Source organism: Lonchura striata, chromosome 1, assembly GCF_050655825.1.
Source record: "Lonchura striata isolate lonStrDom1 chromosome 1, ASM5065582v1, whole genome shotgun sequence".
Taxonomy (NCBI): Eukaryota; Metazoa; Chordata; class Aves; order Passeriformes; family Estrildidae; genus Lonchura; species Lonchura striata.
Genome location: NC_140703.1, coordinates 89500297 through 89520731, shown reverse-complemented (window position 1 = coordinate 89520731; position 20435 = coordinate 89500297). Strand labels below are relative to the sequence as shown.

General features: G+C 38.4%; 1 protein-coding gene and 1 long non-coding RNA gene across 3 annotated transcripts; one reads left to right on the top strand and one right to left on the bottom strand.

Annotated features, from left to right (window-relative positions):
* Positions 1 to 420: 420 nt before the first annotated feature.
* LOC110474715 (interleukin-1 receptor-like 2) lies at positions 421 to 12911 on the bottom strand. 2 transcript variants are annotated; one of them, XM_021538379.4, is made up of 11 exons: positions 12642 to 12782; positions 11134 to 11203; positions 9701 to 9944; positions 9207 to 9393; positions 8289 to 8451; positions 7953 to 8018; positions 7288 to 7402; positions 5573 to 5721; positions 5148 to 5291; positions 3631 to 3792; positions 421 to 3125 (listed from the first exon to the last, which is right to left on the bottom strand). In XM_021538379.4, the coding sequence occupies exons 1-11, from the start codon at positions 12687 to 12689 to the stop codon at positions 2734 to 2736; spliced, it is 1740 nt and encodes a 579-aa protein (XP_021394054.3). In that variant the 5' UTR covers positions 12690 to 12782; the 3' UTR covers positions 421 to 2733. The 2 variants fall into 2 exon arrangements, with proteins under 2 accessions (XP_021394054.3, XP_085439054.1); XM_085582928.1 differs by having other exon boundaries at positions 11134 to 12911.
* A 1995-nt stretch (positions 12912 to 14906) lies between these two features.
* Positions 14907 to 16519, top strand: LOC146768758 (uncharacterized). The gene is made up of 2 exons (XR_014956236.1): positions 14907 to 15043; positions 15214 to 16519. It is a non-coding gene; the product is annotated as an uncharacterized LOC146768758 (long non-coding RNA).
* The last annotated feature ends 3916 nt before the right edge of the window (positions 16520 to 20435 follow it).

Genomic DNA, 20435 nt, shown 5'->3' with positions numbered 1-20435 from the left:
AGAAGTCTCACAGAAAGACCAGCATCACACTATGGATTGAAAGATGTAATGGAATAAGCAAATTCAGAAAAGTTAATCACAAGGCAAGGAAAGGACAGTGCAATCTGGAGTACCAAACAAATAGACAGGAGCAAGCCAACAGAATAAGTATGTAGTTTTGGTTGAAAACCAAAAAATGGTGCAGAGAATGCTTTCAATGTATCTTACACCACATACCATTTAGACTTTGCTCCCTGTCAGCATAAACAATAAATATATCTAGTACTAAGTGAAAACCAAATACTCTTCCATTGATTACACTGCATTTGTCTTTTCCTTCTGAATCTGCCAAGTTTTCAGGGGCAAACCTCTTGCCAGCTAATAATTTGTGGAGTTGTTGGGATTTGATTTTTTTTTTTAATAAAGAGAAACCATCAGATCTGTGTCTAGGGGACTTCTTTTATTGTATAACAAAAAAAAATACTGTTTTCTTAAATGACTTGCAAAAAACAATTTCCAAGGAGAGAAAACAGAGACAAAATTCTGCTTCAAAATTCAGCCCCCTTAAGAATAAGCCATCTCATGTCATGGTACATTGAAGTAGCTAGCTAACAATCAACCGTGATAATCAAAACTCATCTTCCACACTCATTTTTATAGAAGGACACAAAATAATCATACTAAATGTGGTTGTTTAAATGAAAGTACCAGGTAAATCAGTGCTGACTCACAATAATCTGTCTTCACTTAAGAGTCATTAGGAGTCTCAGTGGAGAAATGGGAAAATTATTATCTTGAATAATGTGACAAACCTCTGAAAAGATCTATGAGAAAGAGCAGCAAAAAATCTGAACGGCATATTCACAGAAGAAAAAAAAATACCAGCACATTGCAAATCAATTTATTTTTATGTAGTACTGCAATTCCTAGTCATTAGTTTGTTTGGGTTTTTAATTTCAAAGCATATGAAATACGGAAGCTGAAAAAATTTACCACAGTTTCAACCTCTTTTCCAAAGTATTTTTCTCCCTCTGCATGGAAAATAAAAAGGTTCTGTTTTTAAACACAAATTTTAAAAAGGAAGGAAATAAACTTATTTTGAATACTTTATTGAGCAAGCTACGTCTAAACACAATGTAAAAAATTGACAGTTATGATTATCTGATTTCTCCAAGTCCCTAAATTTATTTTTCTAAAGGTTCCAACCTAAATATTATGCCTTTCCAAAGAACATGGATTCAACATCTAGTAGGACAATAATGCCTCATCTGATGGATCTACCCTGTTCCCAGTTTTCCTGGTGGCACCTCAGAACAAGTCTCTAGTCAGTGAAGGCTGTGGAAAACTACGCAGTTGTGAACCCCACAGCCAGGAGAATGAGACACTGCTCCTAAGGAGTATTTACTACACCTTTACAAAGAAAAAAAGTACTATGAAATGCTATTGGAAATCTTTCCCTTTGATTATATATTTCCACTCCTAGATTTTGCTTTCTCTCCCATCAATACAGCCCATAAAGAATATATTCTAGATAGACATACCTCTGAGAACCAACTGAAAGAAATTCCCCAACAGATGCTATCCTGGCAATAAACATGATGTTAGAGCCTACATAACTTCAGAAAATAATTTTTAAAAAGCAAGCAAAATTCATATTTGCATTTAGATTATGTTCTTCAAGGCTGGAGCCTGAAAACTCCTGCTGCTTCAGACCACCTTGAAAAGGAAGTGGTATGCCATTTTCTCACAGTGATGCACACCAAAAGTGGATTGGGATCCAGAAATACCAAGCTACTCTCAAGCAGCTTGATATAGCCACATGCTTCTAACTTCTTCTTTCACAAGTAGTTGAGATACCATTTCTTGCCATTGGAATTTGGTCATGTTTCAGAACTGGCCACTTTCCACTCTGCAGGGTACCCAGCCCAAGCACAGTTCTTTGATAGATTTTCAGTGAATTTCTGTGCATGCAGTTAGCACAGCTGAGACACAGTATGAGAACATCTGGTTTCCAGAGTAGCAGCACAGCCTAAAAAGTTTCCTGTTCTCAAGAAACACAAACTATTTTCAGTTTCCTAAGAATTAGAGACTATGTTTAAAAAGTAGACATACACCAGATATCACAGAATTGTTCAACATTCTAAAAATCCACATATTTCATTCCCTTCCATTTGCTGAACACATTTAGCACCAACTGTTCAGCAGAAACACATTTAGTGTTGTGATGAGTTTTCAATATACCTGCTATGTCATGTATTTCCCCAACCCTTTCAAGAAGCAAGGTAAGGTCTGTTGCCCAGCAGACAAAGCTTGCACAGAGCAGATTCTTGCAGCAATAAGGAAATCAGACAGTCATGGAGAGACAACAAGAATTGGAACAGAATGACTAGGAAAATGCTGATGACAGAAACAGACTTTTAATTTATCAACTGCAGTTTTGATTTTTAAAAAATGGACTTCATAGCTGTTTCTTCATACAGCATTTATGTGGACCACAGCTAATTAATAGCATATCATCATCATCATCATGTTTACTTATAATATTTGATGGAGACTAACACAACAAATTGTGTCACTATCCAAAACCTGAACAGAAATAAAGTTGCACAGAGTTTTTTCTTTTAGGGTGCAGTTTATTGAAGGAATGAGCAGTTTCTACTCCTCAAACAAAACATCTACTTTGTAGTATAAAGAATATGCAAGAAACATCCCAATTCAGAATTACCTTCTTAGTATCACTTAAATAAGTGCTTCTTAACTTTCCTTTGCTGCAGAACTGTTCGACGTTAGGGGCAACAAATGCATTTCAGAATAAGATCCCTTTTTCCTGGATGGCATTTGGTAGCGCACATTCTTCCAGAATCTTGTGTTTGCTGAACAAGATTTCTCTGAGAATTCCCCTTTCCATTGAACAGCTCCATGTTTTTGCTTAATGTATCTGATTGATTCTGGCATGCTTGTGTAGTCCTGTATTTCACCTATTTCTATAAGAATCACTTGAATCCCATCACGGATGAGAGCATTATACATAGCTAGTTGTTGCTCAGAGGTGTCTTCCAACAGGCAGCATCTAGGTGTTTCTGATCCCAAAATAATCATCAGTCTTCTGCTTTGCTTAAGGGTTTCATCAGCAACACTGACCACAGCTGTAAGTGATGAAGGAACAATCAAAGTCTGCATAGAAACTTTACAACTGGTGTAAAATAGTTCTTTATTTTAAAATTGCAAACATGTGAAGTTGTGGCTAGCTCAGAGCAGTGGTTGCTTTAAGATGTTCACACTGCCAATCATGATTCATGATCCATTGTATGACATAACTTCTCAAAAAATTGTTTTCTTTAGCCCTCAGGAGAATTTATCATTCAAAAAAACTCAAAAGTATTATTAATGCTGTTAGTATTAATTATTAAGTCCTCATTTTTTTCATTTGTTCATCACTAAGAAAGCATAGACCCTCATAACATCAGAAGAGAATTTTCAGTCAGAAGAAAAAAAAAAAAGAAAATATTTTCATCGGACAAATTATTCATTAAAACTAAATAAATATAGCTTTCTTCTCTCAAAATGTAGGTTTTAATTACATAGATAAACTTATAACCTGAAAACAATGTTTCAAAAGGCAACCTGTTACCTCTGTTAATTAAAGCATACCTTCTCCTGGTAAATCATCCCTTCCTAATATGAAAAGGTTATATCCACATTGTTTTTCTAAAACATCTGGGAGTATCCTACGAACAAAGGTTTCCAGACAACATATACTTCTGCTTTCACTGCTTTTTGTGTACAGGACATATGCATCATAGATTTTCCCATCTAAAACAAACACAAACATTTCTGTTAAAAACCTAAAACTTAGGAAAATGCCTTTATTGCATTTCATTTTTGGACTGTTTAGAAGTAGTAATGGAGGGCTGATTTCACCCATCTTACAGAATCACCTCACAGAAACAAAATGCTCTATGAATCAAAATAAAGATGACCAGCCACAGAATCTGACTTCCTTTTCCATCCTGGGGATGAAGAAGTCACCAAATGAGCTGGATGCAGCTCCCATTCATAGAGGTGCCAGGACATTGAGGAATTACCCTCTCACAGGACTTTCTTCACCACCTCTCCTGAAAGAAACTTAACAGCAGTTATCTCCACTTCTAACTAATCACAAGAGAAGGTGGAAAAATGGCAATTCTTTCTTGTAACAATCCCGGGAGGGCTCTTCTCAGGTAAAAGGCCAGAAGGCTTCTGAGGTTTTGAGATGTAAGGCTGTGTAGCAAGCTGGACTGAAAGAACCAAGCCAAAATCAGATCAAACTCAAGCTAAAATTTTTTTTTTTTTTCTTTTAATTAGGACTCTACTACAGTATTATAGTAAATCTGAATTTTTGACCAGGAGTTGAAATTATTTTCCCGTGAAAACATTTAGCACAGCCATAAGTAAATATTAACTATCTTAATGTATGTAATCCATTCATTATCAAGCCATGGGGAACTTCAGACAGTCTGAGAACTGACATGAAATATATCTATGATGTGCTCATTTCAAATTTTTCATACTTATCCAATATATTTGCCTACAATGCATTAAACTAAAACACATTAGAAGTATCCCAGAACACAGAACTAGCAGAAAATTTTCTCTTTGATATGTCAACATCATAACTGACAGGATTTAGAAGGAAAGCAAGGGTAACAGAGAGAAATTGAAAAATCAAAAAAAAAAAAAATACAACCAAATTAATTTCTGACAAATTAGTCCGATTTTCAAAATAAATATTTAAAGCACGTTTTTAAAACATCCAATTCACAGGATGTAGCTCTGCTGACACCTATTGTTCATCATCAGAGTGACCCTAAATCCACATGTAAAGAAACTACAGAAAAGCAATAAACTTGCTCATTTTGGAACATGCTCATTTTGGAATAACCTATGGTTCTTTTGACCTATCTCACTGGCTGCCTTCAATATTACACAATTTTTATTACTTCAAGCCTATATTTTACCCATATGACTGAAAAAAATCCTGCATAAAATGTCTTTGTGCATATTTGAAAATTCCTTATGGAAGTTCTACATACATTGTACTAAATAATCCCATTGTTTCTCAGAAGTAAAGGCAAGAGAAAAAAATCAATAGGGTAACTACACTTACATACCTGGTCACACTCACATACCTTCCTCACTTGTAAGGGCACAGACAGAATTACGGTACCAAAGCACCAAATCAATCTTGAAAATCTTGTAGATTATTAAAGTAATAAATGTTAAAATTAACAAAGAGACAAGCCCTCCAGTCAGCCATCTTCGTATGTCAGGAACTGCACAAAAATATAAGAAATTAGTTTTAAATGTTGAATTTGTCAAATCTGATCTTTTACATAAATTCAATACAAGTTTGAATATTACACGTTTCATTCCTTGTTTTTTAAATAATGATCAATGCAATGCTATAGTGATTTCTTCACTATGCACAGGCACATGAATACTGCAAACTGTAATACATCTGTTTTCTTTCAACATGATACACAAGAATTTGGTATCAAAACACCTTTGGGGAAGTATAGATAATCACAGGCCTCAAAATAATAGTACTTTTTACCTCTGTGTTTTAATATAATATAGGATGCAACTTGCCCAAAGGCATTTGAAGCTTGACAGACAAAAGGCTGTTCATAATCTTCACTGCTTACTTCTGAAATTATTAGCTTCACAGAATGCATAGGGCGCCCATCGTGAGAAGTTTCTCCCCTGTCCAAAAGGTGACAAATAGAACCATAAAACCACAGCCCATTCGGGAATGGCTGAATCTCTAACATCTGCACCACAACAGTGGTTATTTCCTTCTGCAAATGTCAACCACACTTCACAACAGATGAACAATTACATAATATGAAAGAAACCCTAACAGCCAGACCTCTCCTCCTGCTGACATTTAGCATATACATCGGAAAGCATCAAGACATTGCAACTTTATCTTATCTGCAGCTATGTCTCCCCAAAGGAACATAAGGTTTCTATAGTTGGAAGTTCAAAAATATGCCTTATGAACCTAAATAAACTCTTTTTATGGGCTTCCCAATCCCTGTGAGAGAAGATGGACATAGATATTTCACAATAGGATATGGCATTCAGGAGATGAATGAACCAACATCACTAATGCATGTGACCAAAGGTGACCGTGTAGGTGCTATGAAGTACAAAAAATAACATTGCTTTTGCAATACCAATTCCGTGACCATGTATCTCTGCATTATGGCCCAACTTTTTATGGCACTACAATTCTTTATGACAGTCTAATATGTTATTTTTGCGTAGTGTTTTCTCTTGTTGTGCACCCAAATAAGTCATAATTTTATTTCTCCCTTTGTTTTATGATGAAAACTTATTTCTTGCAACTCTATTCTTACTTTGCAGACATCATTCTCTTTTCTTCACTGGTTTTTTGGTCCTAGATAGTGCTCCAGAATTTACAAAAATTATCACATTTTTTTATTTACAGTGCCATCATAAGGGCTGACAAAAAAAAATGAAATTTTTAGTTCAAAATCTGTAATGTCTAAGACAATTTCAGATTGCTTCTTGATCCAGTTTAAGTTATTTTTTCCAGTCAGGTATAATTTATCTTCCTCTAATTCCATTTGACCTGCTTTTCACCATCACCTTATCTCCCAATTGACCTTCACATGCTTTACTCAGCCCAAGGCCTCCCAAGACCCAGCTCATCGCTGAAAATCTGTCTCCCTTTTCTCCTCTAACCCCTAAGCTTCAGTACAAATGCCCTCAAAAAAGTCTTCCAATAGCTCTTCAGCTGATCTCAGTTAAACTTGTCTAACTTAATGCCCTTTAATCTAGAAATCTCAATTTTTCATGTATAGCACAGATTTGTGCTCTTGCAATCTTTCAGGGAGGCAGATGTGGAACACAAAAGAAAGATGAAGTCTGAAAATCATGAATCAGGCACTTGAATATGCCTGATTCAACCAAAAGAGGTCTCTGCCAGGCAAGAGCTTGCTCAAAAGAAACTGTATTACAATTATGGGACTGTAACAAAACACCTTTTCCCAACATTGCAAATTCAGAATGATTTTTCAAAATGAGCAAGAAACGCACAATCACACGTGAAGCTCATGTTCCTACTATGTTTAAAGTTTCTATTTCAAAGCAGAAAGTCAGTTGAGAAGGTAAGCATTAGAGTTTTTAAGAAGAATGCTATTTAAAGCAAGAGAAAAATGTTGCTAAATATTTTGATAACAAAGGGAGAAAGTTCCACTTTGGTTGCCAACATGGTATTTTCTAATCTGAAAATATACTTACTCATAGGGACGTGCAAAAATTCTGCTCATGTAAAATACATCAATACCGTTGCCTGTCCAGTACACCTCATACCCATCAGCACCTGTGGTGTTGCAATCCACAGTAACCTGTGAGCCTATAAAATTGTGTTACAAAGTAAAGAATTAATCTCCATAACCTAATTAAAATCTATACAATCCTGTTCACAGATTCACATTCGCACACCAGCTAAGGATGATACTAAATCCTTTCAAAAAAGTTACTCTAACAGAGGATCTATATTTTCATTAATCTGCAGGTCCAGAAAGAGAATGGTAGGATGGAAGAAGCTGAATCCAGGAAGAAGATGCTCCCCTTGGGGCATCACTTTGCCTGCAGATTCGAGATGGACCTGTTCTTAGAATCACTTCCAGAGTGATGGAAAGCAACAGATGTGACAGATAATCACTTGGGTTCCTACAATTTTCCTTGCATCTGAGAAATTTCTTTAGGACTTTGCAAGCAATGTGCCTCATTTCTTTCCCTCTCATCCCTCATTCTTCTTTTGGGAAATCAACAGAGAGAAACTGACCACTGAAGTAGCTTTTTCATAAAATAAAAACAAGACAGCAGAGAATAGGATACTCCTTGAGAATACATTTTAACTAGGATATAAATTCATATTTTCTCTAGAGAAAACTACTTACCAAGTTCCACTTCAATGGAGTTGTTTCTTGGGTAGGTTATTTCTGGAGGCTTTTTTGGTGGAGTCACTAAGCAAAAGAAAGTGTTTTTCAGAAAACCAGGGGCAGTTGCAGTCTGTTTTATGCTCTATAATGCAAGTACAACCTAAAAACACCCCTTGTACTAAAGACAAGGTTGTCAGCCATTTTATAACAAAATATCACTCAAAAAAGTACCATATCTCAGGTAGTCATTACTGCACATTTAGGTGAAAAACAGTAGTCCTAAGCATATCTATCCACAAATTAAGTCTTTCCACTTCAGTTATGAACACAAACACAGTGAAATTATTTACTTACCTTCTACAACCAGACTGATGTCTCGTGAAATGTTATATTGTTTCCCATTGTAGGTATATGTTGTTTCACATGTATAGTTTCCTCCATCATGTACAGTCACATTGAAAATTATAAGGTCACTGTTTGAAATGGCAAACCTTTTTCCTTTCAGCAGCTGGCAGTCCTAAAATTGTGTAGAGAATTCTGTTAATTCACATGTCTGTATATTTCCATGGTTTGTCTCTCTTTGATACAATCTGAAGTTTCAATGGACCGCAGCACAAGGATGGACACCCTGCAGAGGCTGAGGAAGAGTTAGGACGGCAGAATATAAAGAAATACAGGCTTCACATCTACTGAGATTTTGATTTAAAGTTCATTCCCTTTGGAAAACAACTTTGATATTAGAGAAATAATAAATTAAAATGTGAGTTGTCAGTATTTGCTAAAGTATTAATCAATGAAGCACCACCCAATAATTAGATTTTATTTTTTAATTAGATTTTTATTTTTTAAAAAAATTATCTCATGAGCCTGAGGCAGAAGGCAGATTACATTATTGTAATAGAAAGAGCCTTTAAAAGAGCATGAACAACAAGAAGTAGAATAATGGAATGGAAGAGTATTGAACACTTAATGGATTATGCCACAGTAAATCTGTTTCCACACAAGGCCGTGTTCCCCTGGCAGGTGAACAGATGCCACCTGGTGGGAACTTGGGTCAGCATCACTCCTACACCTCAGCTGAAATTCTGCCCTGATAACCAAGTACACCTTTAAAAAACAGAAAGTCTTAATCCTCTTCCAATTTGTTTTAAAAGCATTTTTCTCCAATTTACAGTAAATCTTTAGTTCTTCTGCTCTAATTATCCAAAGGTCATTGATTTTTATTATAAATAATGGACAGCTATAAGACAGAACAAAACACTATAGTCTCACCTTATACCAACGAACAGGCTGCATATTCTTCTCTTTCCTGAAATAATCCAAGTGGGGACACACAACCTTTGCAGAAGATGATGTGAATATCACCTCCTCCACAGCAAATTTTTCATTTAAGCACAAACCATCAATCCTCTCAAAAACTGTTACTTTTGTACACATTTTCTTGCAGCTTGTCAAATTCCTGCAATTAATAGAACACAAATTAACCTATTTAGCATATTTTGCAGGTCAGAAAATGTATGGCATTCTTTTTGAAGAAGAAAGAGAAGAAAAAATGTTTACAGTTTCTTTAATGAATTTACCTTTGCCTACACAGAAAAAAATCCCAAAATTAGACTTAATTTTCCCAAACTAAAGTTAGTTTTTGTAGATGCATTCTCTCTTCTTCATTAGTATTCCTCTTACCCTCAAAATTTTACTGGCTTTTTAAAAGTTAATCGCTTTGCAACTCATTTCTGTAAAAATATAATATTTTTTTTAACTTTCACCTTATGACACATTCATAATCTCCAGAATCTTCTAACATTGCAGGAAGAAACCAAATTAGATTCTTCTGCTGATGAACTCTAGAGAGTTTGTCTCTAGGCACAGCTCTTTGGTTACCAACTTTATACCACGTTAAGTTGTAGTCTCCACTTTTCAAGCTCTTTTCCAGTGAACATTTAATAGCAAGAGGCTGCCCATCAGGCACAAGAATTTGCTTCAACATCACATCATAAGCTTCACATTTTTCTAAAGGAAAGAGATAAACATTAAAGAAAAACTCAAACACACTACAAAAATATACTGAACTCATTTTCTAATTATAAAGTTCATTGTAGATTTCATTTCCATTCTCAAGTCAACTACTGAAAATGCAATTTTAATCTCTTATCATTACAGCTAAGAGTACTACTCAGTAGTTTACAGCTATAGTTATGCTACTAAAATGAAATGCTGTTTTTTGAAGGCAATATTTACACTCAGTAGAATGTCTTTGTAACAGAGTTGTCATTTGCATGTTTTATTTCAGATACAAATCACTAAAGTACTTGTGTTTCTCCAGTCTGTTTCACGGTCATGTACACAAACACACATTATGCACACAAATTTCACATTTAATGCCTTTATTTTTTAACTTCACTTAACTGTAGTCAAAGTAATCCTTAAAGACAGACTATGCTTTTGATATTTAAATGTCCTAAAAGGACACAGTAGTTAAAGACCGTGTTGTACAAATATTAAGTTTGCTATGGGAATTTCAACTGACCCTTAATTTTACGAACATTTAGAGAGGAATCATTACAATTACCAATGAGATCATTTTCTTTACTTCTGACACAGACTCATGCAGGAAAAGAGCAACAGCAAGAGTTTGGCTTGTGCTTTTTTTATTTTTTACAATATGACAAAAAAGGCACCAACTCTGGATACCATGGTCATGTTCCCAAGACTGTAATATATTTATTAAACCTTCCTTGCTTTGTTATTTTATAAGAATTGGCACAGAGAGTCATGCAAGCGTCTGTTTAGTCCAAAATCCTGTCTCTGATAACTATCAGTGGCAAATGTGCAGAACAGAGGAGAACACAACAAATACAATACTATTCTGATTTCAATCCCTTTCTTTCCTCTTATGTTCTGCATGAAATACCATGAGAAGAAGTTGTGGAGTTTTCATTTGCAGAAGTTTTCAAAATCTTGACCCTGTTAGATGTCAAGAGCTTCTTTCTAACTAAATTATTCTGTTATGTTGGAACATGAAACACCATTATGTTTTATAGGCTCCTGCTCTTGGGACTGTTTAAAAGAATGCATTGGCATGCATGTAAATTTCACTATTACAGCCATTTCCACAGAAAGTTAGTATTACTTGTGTGAAAAAAAAAAAGTTCCATAAAAAGTTCAGACCAAGACTTTCCATAGCCACCAACAGACTTACTTGCAACAATTAAAGACAGAAATGCTGTTGCAATGTTACATGAAAACAGTGTTTTTGATGTCATGTTCCCCTGCAAAATGGAAAAAAGATGTTCAATTAGCGGTTTCCAATATGAACTTCCATAATTTAAAGTCAACTTTTGCATTAGACAATTAATATAGGAATTACACAGTTTAAAGAGGACACATGAAATACAGGAATGGTCTTTGACTTGTTTTGAGCCTGTTAGCTGTTTGTTTTATCTGGCAGCTCCAAATTATTACACCAGAAAAAAAAAAAAAGAGTGAACATCTCCTATTTCAGCTTGTCAAGCAGTTGGGGTTTTTTACATCTCTAGCACACACCTTCCCACTTCTTGTTTTCCTAAGCTACAGTAGTAGATTCTGTAACTCTCCCTTAGATGGAATCTGATTTCATAATTCTGACTTTTTTTGCCACCCACTTCTGCACTGCATCCAGATTTGCTACAACTTGAGGACAGGACAGAACTTGCATATTGTCTTCAAAACATGAGCACACTATGGATTTATAAACAATTACTGGGTTTTTCTGGATTCTTTTCCAAATGATTTCTAACCACATCTTTGTTCTTTGAGTCCTACTGAGTACTACTGACAAACATTTAGCTGATCAGGATTTTCTGCAAGAGCCAAAGATGACACTTCCGCCTGCTGTGGCTTACTTTACCAGACTGACTCAGAAGTGTGCCATGCATTGAGTCATCCACACTGCTTCTTGCAGTGCTTGCTTCCCTTCTTCCCTTTCTCTTTCCTCCTCCCTCCTTGCAAATCTCCACTCAAATTACCAGGCAGGTCTTTTCTTGCCTAGCTCTAAGATGGGATGAGTCCTTGAAATAATCCTGACCACAGAAATACACAAAACATTAAAATCTCAGGAGGTAGGTTATGTCTTTGTACAAAACCAACAACTTTTTCCATTATTCACTCTTAAAAATTCATATTTTTTAATTTTAAAGAAGAGGAAAATATGGTAACAGATATAATTTAAAGATAAAACAGGATAGAATACACTCCACTTATGAGCAGGTATTTTCTTAATGACTTCTCTAAATCACAGCTTTTTCACAAACTCTGTTCTTAAAACATTTGCTCTAGTGGTCTGTCTCACAAGAGCTCTCTCAAGAAATTTCTTGCCCCATCAGTAGATTTAGCAGATACAGAAGTAGTATTTTACCACATCCTGAGAGAAAGTCTTCCAGGATCCTGCTTTTCTAGAATTACAATGTTCTTTCTATCTATTTAAATTTATAATTTGCCCTTTTGTCACCATAGAAGACTTGCAAACATATATACAGCCTTGTGTAAAACCATACACACAACTTTGAGGAGACTCCCTCATCTCTCACTTTTCACAATAGAAAATTTCCATTTCCATGGAAGGTAGACACAGTAGTAAAATCAGGCTCTTCTCTGTGCATGTATTCACATAAATAAGGATGAAAATAACATACACACAACTGCAGAACCAATTGCAAATGTTTTTCCTACCACATTCTGCCATGATAAACAGCTAAATTTCTCCCTTTCCCCAGCCATTCTGTCCACATCTTGAGCACTCAATCGACCTGTGGAGCTTTATCATTCACAACAGACTTCAGCTCTAATTATCTTTGCCCAGATTTTCCAAAGAGGAAAAAAAATTTCAGGTATGTGAAGCCACGTCCATGAAGTTTCACCCTGAAAGGAAATATTTTTATCAATTGCAGTTTAAAAAAAAATAGTATAACCAAAAAAACCCCACAAAAAACCCCATCAGTTGTCTAAAGGAGGTCTTCAATGATACACGCACCTGAATTACAATCACAGCATCGATGATGGCATGTGGGCATAATTTTCATTAAATTTTTTCATTAAATTGACATAACCACCTTTTCATCTGCTTTTTAGTCCTTTCAAAGTTGATCTACTCAATTAAAAAGAGAAGTCTCCTCAAAATTTCAAAGGATCACAGGTTTTACTGATTTTGGCAAACTTGTGGCAGCTTAATTTGAATCTCATTCAAATGTACAAATTGATTCAAGCCTGCAAGTCCTCAGAACTGAAAGAACCAACAGAACGTCAGAGTATTACACTGTTTCTGGTATATAAGCCTAGGAACATTTTAAATAATAAAAAAATGAATATGTATGTGTATATATATATATATGTAATTTTTTTTTCGTATTGCCTTAAATGCTCCTTAAATGCTCCTATTAACCACAAGGTACACCATGCCTCTTCTAGAGAGATTAATCAAGTTCTAACTTTTGATCACAAAAAAAAAAAAAGGTGACAGCAAATACATAAATTCCTTCACTGGACATACCTAGTCAGCATGGAAGGGTTGCCTTAGCCCTGTCAGGATGTAGCGATGGCACTGCGACCGTGGCGATAGCCGTGTTTCTGTGAGATGCTGGCATCCCTCAGCGGGTACGGCAGAAAACCATTTTCCAGTACTCTTCATTTAAACTGGGACGTGTTTCTGGAAGCATTCCCTGTGGCTGCTGGGCGATGCCCGGCCCGGGCAGGGTGACCCGCCAGGCCCAGCGCCGAGGGCAGCTGCGGGGAACAGGCGCTCGCTTCGGTCAGGAACCGAGCCACGGCCAGGGCTGACCCTTTACAAGGGCTCTCACTCCTACTCCTACAGTGTCCCCAGCCACGTTTCCCCGGCTCCGAGCCACCTCCCAGCTCCAAAAGCAAGGCGTGGGAGCAAAGTGCGACCACTGGGCAGCGGCTGTACGGCCGTGCTGCTGGGATCATCCTGTTACAGAGCCATGGCGAGCAGCGCTCCCGGCTGCACCTGCCCATACCCACTGCCCGCACCCAGAGCCCGCACCCACTGCCTGTACCCACTGCCTATACCCACTGCCTGTACCCACTGCCTGAACCCACTGCCTTTACCCACTGCCTGTACCCACTGCCTATACCCACTGCCTGTACCCACTGCCTGTACCCACTGCCTATACCCACTGCCTGTACCCACTGCCTGTACCCACTGCCTATACCCACTGCCTGTACCCACTGCCTGAACCAACAGCCTGTACCCACAGCCCATACCCACTGCCTGAACCCACTGCTTACACCCACTGCCTGAACCCACTGCCTGAACCCACAGCCTGTACCCACAGCCCATACCCACTGCCTGAACCCACTGCTTACACCCACTGCCTGAACCCACAGCCTATACCCACTGCCTGAACCCACTGCCTGTACCCACTGCCTGAACCCACAGCCTGTACCCACAGCCCGTACCCACAGCCCGTATCCACTCCCTGTACCCACTGCCTATACCCACAGCCTGTACCCACTGCCTGTACCCACAGCCTGTATCCACTCCCTGTACCCACTGCCTATACCCACAGCCTGTACCCACTGCCTATACCCACAGCCTGTACCCACAGCCTGTACCCACAGCCTGTACCCACAGCCCGTATCCACTCCCTGTACCCACTGCCCGCACCCACTGCCCGTATCCACTGCCCATACCCACTGCCTGAACCCACAGCCTGTACCCACTGCCCGTACCCACTGCCTGAACCCACTGCCCATACCCACTGCCCGCACCCACTGCCCGCACCCGCTGCCCGCACCCGCTGCCCGCACCCGCTGCCGCCCCGGCCGCTCCCGGCTTTCGGGGCCGGCCGAGCCCCCGTTACACCGAGGGCTCGCTGGGGCCGGGCCAGGGCCCGGGCAGTCCCCTACCTGCTCCTCGGGAGCGGGCGAGCCCCGCTGCCGCCTCCCAGAGAGCCCCGGCAGCGGAGGGACCGCGGCTCCGCTGCCCCCGCACGGGCGGCTCCTCCCGGCGAGCCTCACCTTCCCCGCCTGCAAACCTGCCTGTCCCCCGGACCGCGGGGTGGCCCCGGGGCAGGGCAGGGCAGGGCCACCCCCGTCCCCTCCCTGCCCCGGCGCAGGTAAGCGCTGCTGGTTGAACGCAACCTCCGAGAAACAAAGTGTTTGAGCGGCCGCCCCAGCCCCTCGCTGCTGCGGCTGGGCTCAGCCTCCGCCGCAGGAAATCCTCCACGTAAAGATTGCGAGATGTGAGGTGACGTTCGTTCGTTTGTTTGTTTGTTTGTTTTCAAAGGACGAACAGCTGCAAACCTCCCTCGTTGAAGAGACCGTGTCACTGAAGAGGAAGAGCCCTTAAAGACTCCGTGGAGGCTGTTGGCAGGAGCATCTTGGGGACTTCGGCTGATTTATTTGCTTATTTTTAGGAGGCTGGTTTGGCTGCTTGGTCTGACTTGCCCAGACTGTCGCTGAGATATTTGGAAGCTTGAACATACAGGTTCCTCTCATATAGTCCCTAAGTTCTTATCTACAAACTTAACAGCTACTAAGTATTTTAGATTACTTAACTTGTGCCTGTTTTGGGAACAGTACGTTCTCTAGGTTCTGGTGATTCTTAGTTCTCTGTTTCACACCACAGCTAGAGACAGAGTTTTTCAAAGCAGAAGTTCCTCAAACTATTTTGTTAAACATGGAATCAAATGTGGATTATTTTAACACTGCACTGCCACTTACTCATTGACTAACTACTAAACTAGATATTAAGGTAGAGGAAAGCTCTTTTTTATGTTCTTCACAAAGCAGGCAGCAAACATGGACTATAGAATTGTCAAGGTAGATGTTCTCATTATTGATAAAAATACATCATAACATTTGCTAAGCAAACTACAAGTGTTTTGCAAAATCAGTGGAGAATAATCCAGACATGTTCTGTCCCTTCCACCCCTTTTCATCCTGCTTCTGATACTTCTTTCATTTCATGTTCTGGTACTGTTTTATTTACCAAATGGAAACATGTTCACACATTCTGCCCACTCACTGCAGATAAGTGAAGATGAAAGATTATGTTCTGCTGTGCCTGCATAAACTGTCTTCCATCAATCCAAGGTATGCAGTGCTAGCTGGAGGCACATTGCAACACTTCCAGACCCAAGGCTGTTGGGAGGAACACAGAAAATTAATTCATTCCTGACTTGGCAAACACAGCAGGATTTATACAGTCAGCTTGTCTCTCTTGGTCATCACTGCAATCCATATTTAATTTTGGAAATGTTTCTCATTAACTCTCAAACAGTGCATTAGCAAGATTTTTAGCTTCTGTATTATTTTGAATGACTGAAAAACATCTCTGACTGGAATGTGATTGAGGTCTCTACTATATTTCTCTAGAGGCACTGATTTTTTAAAAAATTAACTTTGTAAGAATTCTTTTTGAGGTACATCTGCTAAAGGTTCTGCTGTTGTGATGGGGGTTTTTGTGATGGGGCTTTTTCTCCTGTATTCATTGTAATACTGCTAATAGTGAAAAAATGTTTCCATTAAAAAGGTTTCTGGTGTAAAACATTTTGTTAAAATATTACCAAAATAAACAGGTAAAATCAGAACTATTAAGTCATTTAACTATTAATTGAATGTGAACCAGAAGTCAGAAAAAAAAAAGTGTAGTAAGGCTGAAATGGCTGGATTTCATGAAGTAGCAAAAATACACAGACCATGGCAGCATAAGAAAAAAAATTGCAGAGAAAAGCAGAGGTGTGGGTTGTCTGAGGAAGGCAGACATTGACATTAGTCTGCAATGCACATTTGGTATGGTCACTAGAGACACTTCAAAGTAGACCAAGAATCGGCAGATCCACCAATGAAGGTGATGCTAAGCAAACTGTTACCCAAACATCCTCCAGACCAGATCTGTGCAAAGGAATTTACCTTACCTTTTCCTTTTTTTTTCAGTCTATGCAAACATTGAGATGTATTTTATCTCATAAAGCTCTAAGATATAATAAGGAGTCAGTCATAATTAGCACAAGGAGGGGTCTACCCATTCACCAGTGCCATCTTTGAAAATTAACTGCAGCAGAGTGATGATCATGGTATATCTTTCTGCAGCTGAAGATAAGTTCAGATAAGGCTACTTTGCAAATTAAGAGACTGGACTTGAGCAGAGTGTTTGGTGTATAGCATTTCTCCAAAGTGTGTATGCTAAATAAGGTATCACTAAGAAGTCCTTTTTCCATCAGGTGGTGGCATCTGCTTTCTTTATTTGCTAAACATTATATTACAATGAATGAAGTGCAGTGCCTGTGATAAATAATTCTATACTTTTGAGTTACACTTAGAAGAAATTGAGAATGAGAGCATTCTCTTAGGGAAGGATGGATGAAAGTTGCCTGAGATGTTGTCCAGTAGTTTTGTTCCAGCTTTCAAGATCACTTGTCTTTCTCAATTTACAGTATTGACAACTTTCCCTTTTCACATATATCATCTCCTTGAAGCATGTGGCTGCATTAGCTTCTTTGTTTGGATCAAGAGAGCACTTGTGTCACAAAGCAATCCTGGAGCTCATCAAACAGATTCCTTTCAGATGAAGCAAATCTTGAAGATAAACTCCAACTAGCTGAGCAACCTATCACAGTGTCTGACAGCAGTTAGTCTGAAATTATGTCTTTTCAAGCATGTCTTGTGTGGTCATCAGATTCTCCACACCAACTGACTTGAACTGCAAAAATCAGGGCAATGCTTGCCCTGAATTTTTTAGGACAAATGCCAATGACAAGCAAATATAGTTGTTAGGTAAGGCAATTATAGAATTATAGAATCCAGTAATCTCAGATAAACCTGGTAAATCATCGCTTCTACATGAGAAGAGACTATAGTCATGCTATGTCTCCAAGACAACCACAAGTATATTTAGGGCAAAACTGTGGTTTATAGCAACCATCATTTTTGGGGGGTTTGGCTGCCATATGTATTCATCATATATCTTTCTCATCTGAAACTGATCAGGGCAAACAAAAACTTAATAGAGTTTTAAAACACTTTATGTAATTTCTACTTTAAGCTTTGTTGCACAAGGTAACTTTGAAGAAAAAAATAAGATTATCATTATATGTACAAATCTTTAAAAGCTACAAGAATAAAAAATATCAAGAAATATAATTGCAGGCAATTATTTACATAAATTAAAGGTAAGCATTAACATAAGTTAAAGCTGCATAAAACATGTAATACATGATTTGAGAACAGAAAAATCTTCTATTGAGGAAGAAATATTAAAGAACATTATAATCTGCAGGTTATGCAAAATTTTGATTTAGAGACCTTAAACTAGGACAGAAAAATCAGAAATTAAAAATGTAAAAGTTATGCTGCAATGTTTGGTTGTATCACATTATTCTGTTGTTTTTTTCCAATATCTTTATTGCCCTCATTGTGGTAAGCAGTTGTCATGGTGAGCAGAGAAAGTAAAGCCAGAGTTGCAGGACTGACTAGGAAGCCACCTAGCAAAAGCTGGCAGCAGCTGCTTGAAAAGGGAGAAGCCAAGGTGTGGCAGTAGTTATTACCATGGAGGGAACTTGCCAGGGGATTAGCCATGGCCTTCATATCAATGTTTTCATTAGTTCTGGCAGTACAAAAGAAAATAAAAATTTTCCTATGTAATTTACTAATGGCACAGTAGTTAGAAAAGAAGTATGTGACCCTGCAGCTTGGCTCATACTGACTTTTACCTATTTATTCCTCCTGCACTCAGAAATTACACCACTATTTTATTTTCTTTAATTTTAAACACACCATTTGCTATTCGGAATCACAGACTAAGGAGAATTGTGATCAAGATTCCTTTGATTCACCAGTATATCTTTTAAATAATTTTTTTAAAAAATATAGGAAATTCTGCCTTAAATCAGGTGATTTGTTTCCAGTAGAGCAGTAGAGTCAGAGAAGTACCAAAGGCACCTGCAATGCACTGATGCAGGTCTTCATTATAGAGTCCATGGAGAAAAGTGCTCAGAATCCATGGGATATTGGTTAAAATTGTGGTTATTGGAGATAATCTGAGAAGGTAAAAGGAGATGATAGCACAGATAATCTTAAGTCTCTTCCAATGCTGGGAACCCAGAACTGTGCAGCCTCAGCCAGACTTCTCGTCAGCACATGCCACATTATGAAAATCCCACCTGTGGGGACATTTGCCAGCATTGAAGGCTTTAGGGTTTTACAAAGTGTCCTCAGAAGTAGAAAACCCTATTCATCACCTTTGCTGACATGAAAAAGGACAGTGTATGAAAACAGGCTGTTTCACTTCAAGTTAAGCTGAGACAAGGGCTGGAGCCATTGCCAGGTGTCAAATGTGAGCTGCCTAAAGCTCCCTCACACAGGTGAGCTGGCTTCACCTGTACCTGCAGCACGGGGTACATCCAGCACAGCTCAAACCTGTGCCCACTTGCATCAGCTCTCATGGATCAGTAACTTCTGCATGCCCACACAGCCCTGACAACACTCTTCAGGGTACTGGCCCACCTTCATTCAAAATGCTGTGCTCTGTCCTGTTAATATGTTCACAAATTCCAAGAGACTTCACTGAACTACAGGTACACTAGGGGAAATAAGAAGCTTACATCTCAGGAAAGTTTTAAGTTAATTTGGCTTGTCTAGGTTAAATTGAAGACAGACTACAACTTCTGCCTATAAACAATACATCTAGAATATACCAATGAACAACTCCTTTGTTAGGACAAAGCGTGGTAACTCACAGAGAGAACATAACTGGATACCTGAGATAGGAATGAGCTAGTCAAAGGGCACAGGCAGCCTCTTCCTAGCCTGTGTTTTCCAAGCTCAGGCCTTCTAGGTGCTATATATACACATTGCACAGGTATCTACTGCCAATTTTTTTGTCACAGACAAGGAAAAAAGTGTATTTATAATCAAATACATGTGACACCCACTGTCATAAAATTGTACCTAGGAGATTTGAGATTAAATCCTCTAAACACTGGAAGGCAGCATTTGGTCTTACAGTTTAAATGGTAAAAAGATTACATGGAAATTACCAAACAAAATTCTCCAAGAGGTTGCCTCCTGCAAGTCTTCAAAATTAATTAGCTAAAATGTTCCCAGCAGACCTAGGATTGCATACTGCACTTTATCTGTGCAATTACACAAGCATAATCCCTTTCTGAAGGCAGAGAAAAGGGTTCAATGTATCTTGTAACAGTTAAAAATGCTGGTGCAAGGAGTCTACAACCAACAAACAACAAAAAATTTGAGCTAAATAAGAAACAGGAAAGAAAAGCGTAATGAAAGTATTGCATCAATCACCGCAACTTTCAAGAAAATGCAGAACAAAATGTAGGTCTCTAACTTCCTGAAAAGGTTTCTTTGGGCAATTCAGAGACAGTCAAATCTCCTACTTGCAGTGGGTTTTTTTTATTATTTAAAATTAGTCAAGAAATTACTCCAGCATCTTTGTAAGAACTTCATTGTAGGTCATTAAAACAAGTTTCTACCAGATGACAGCAT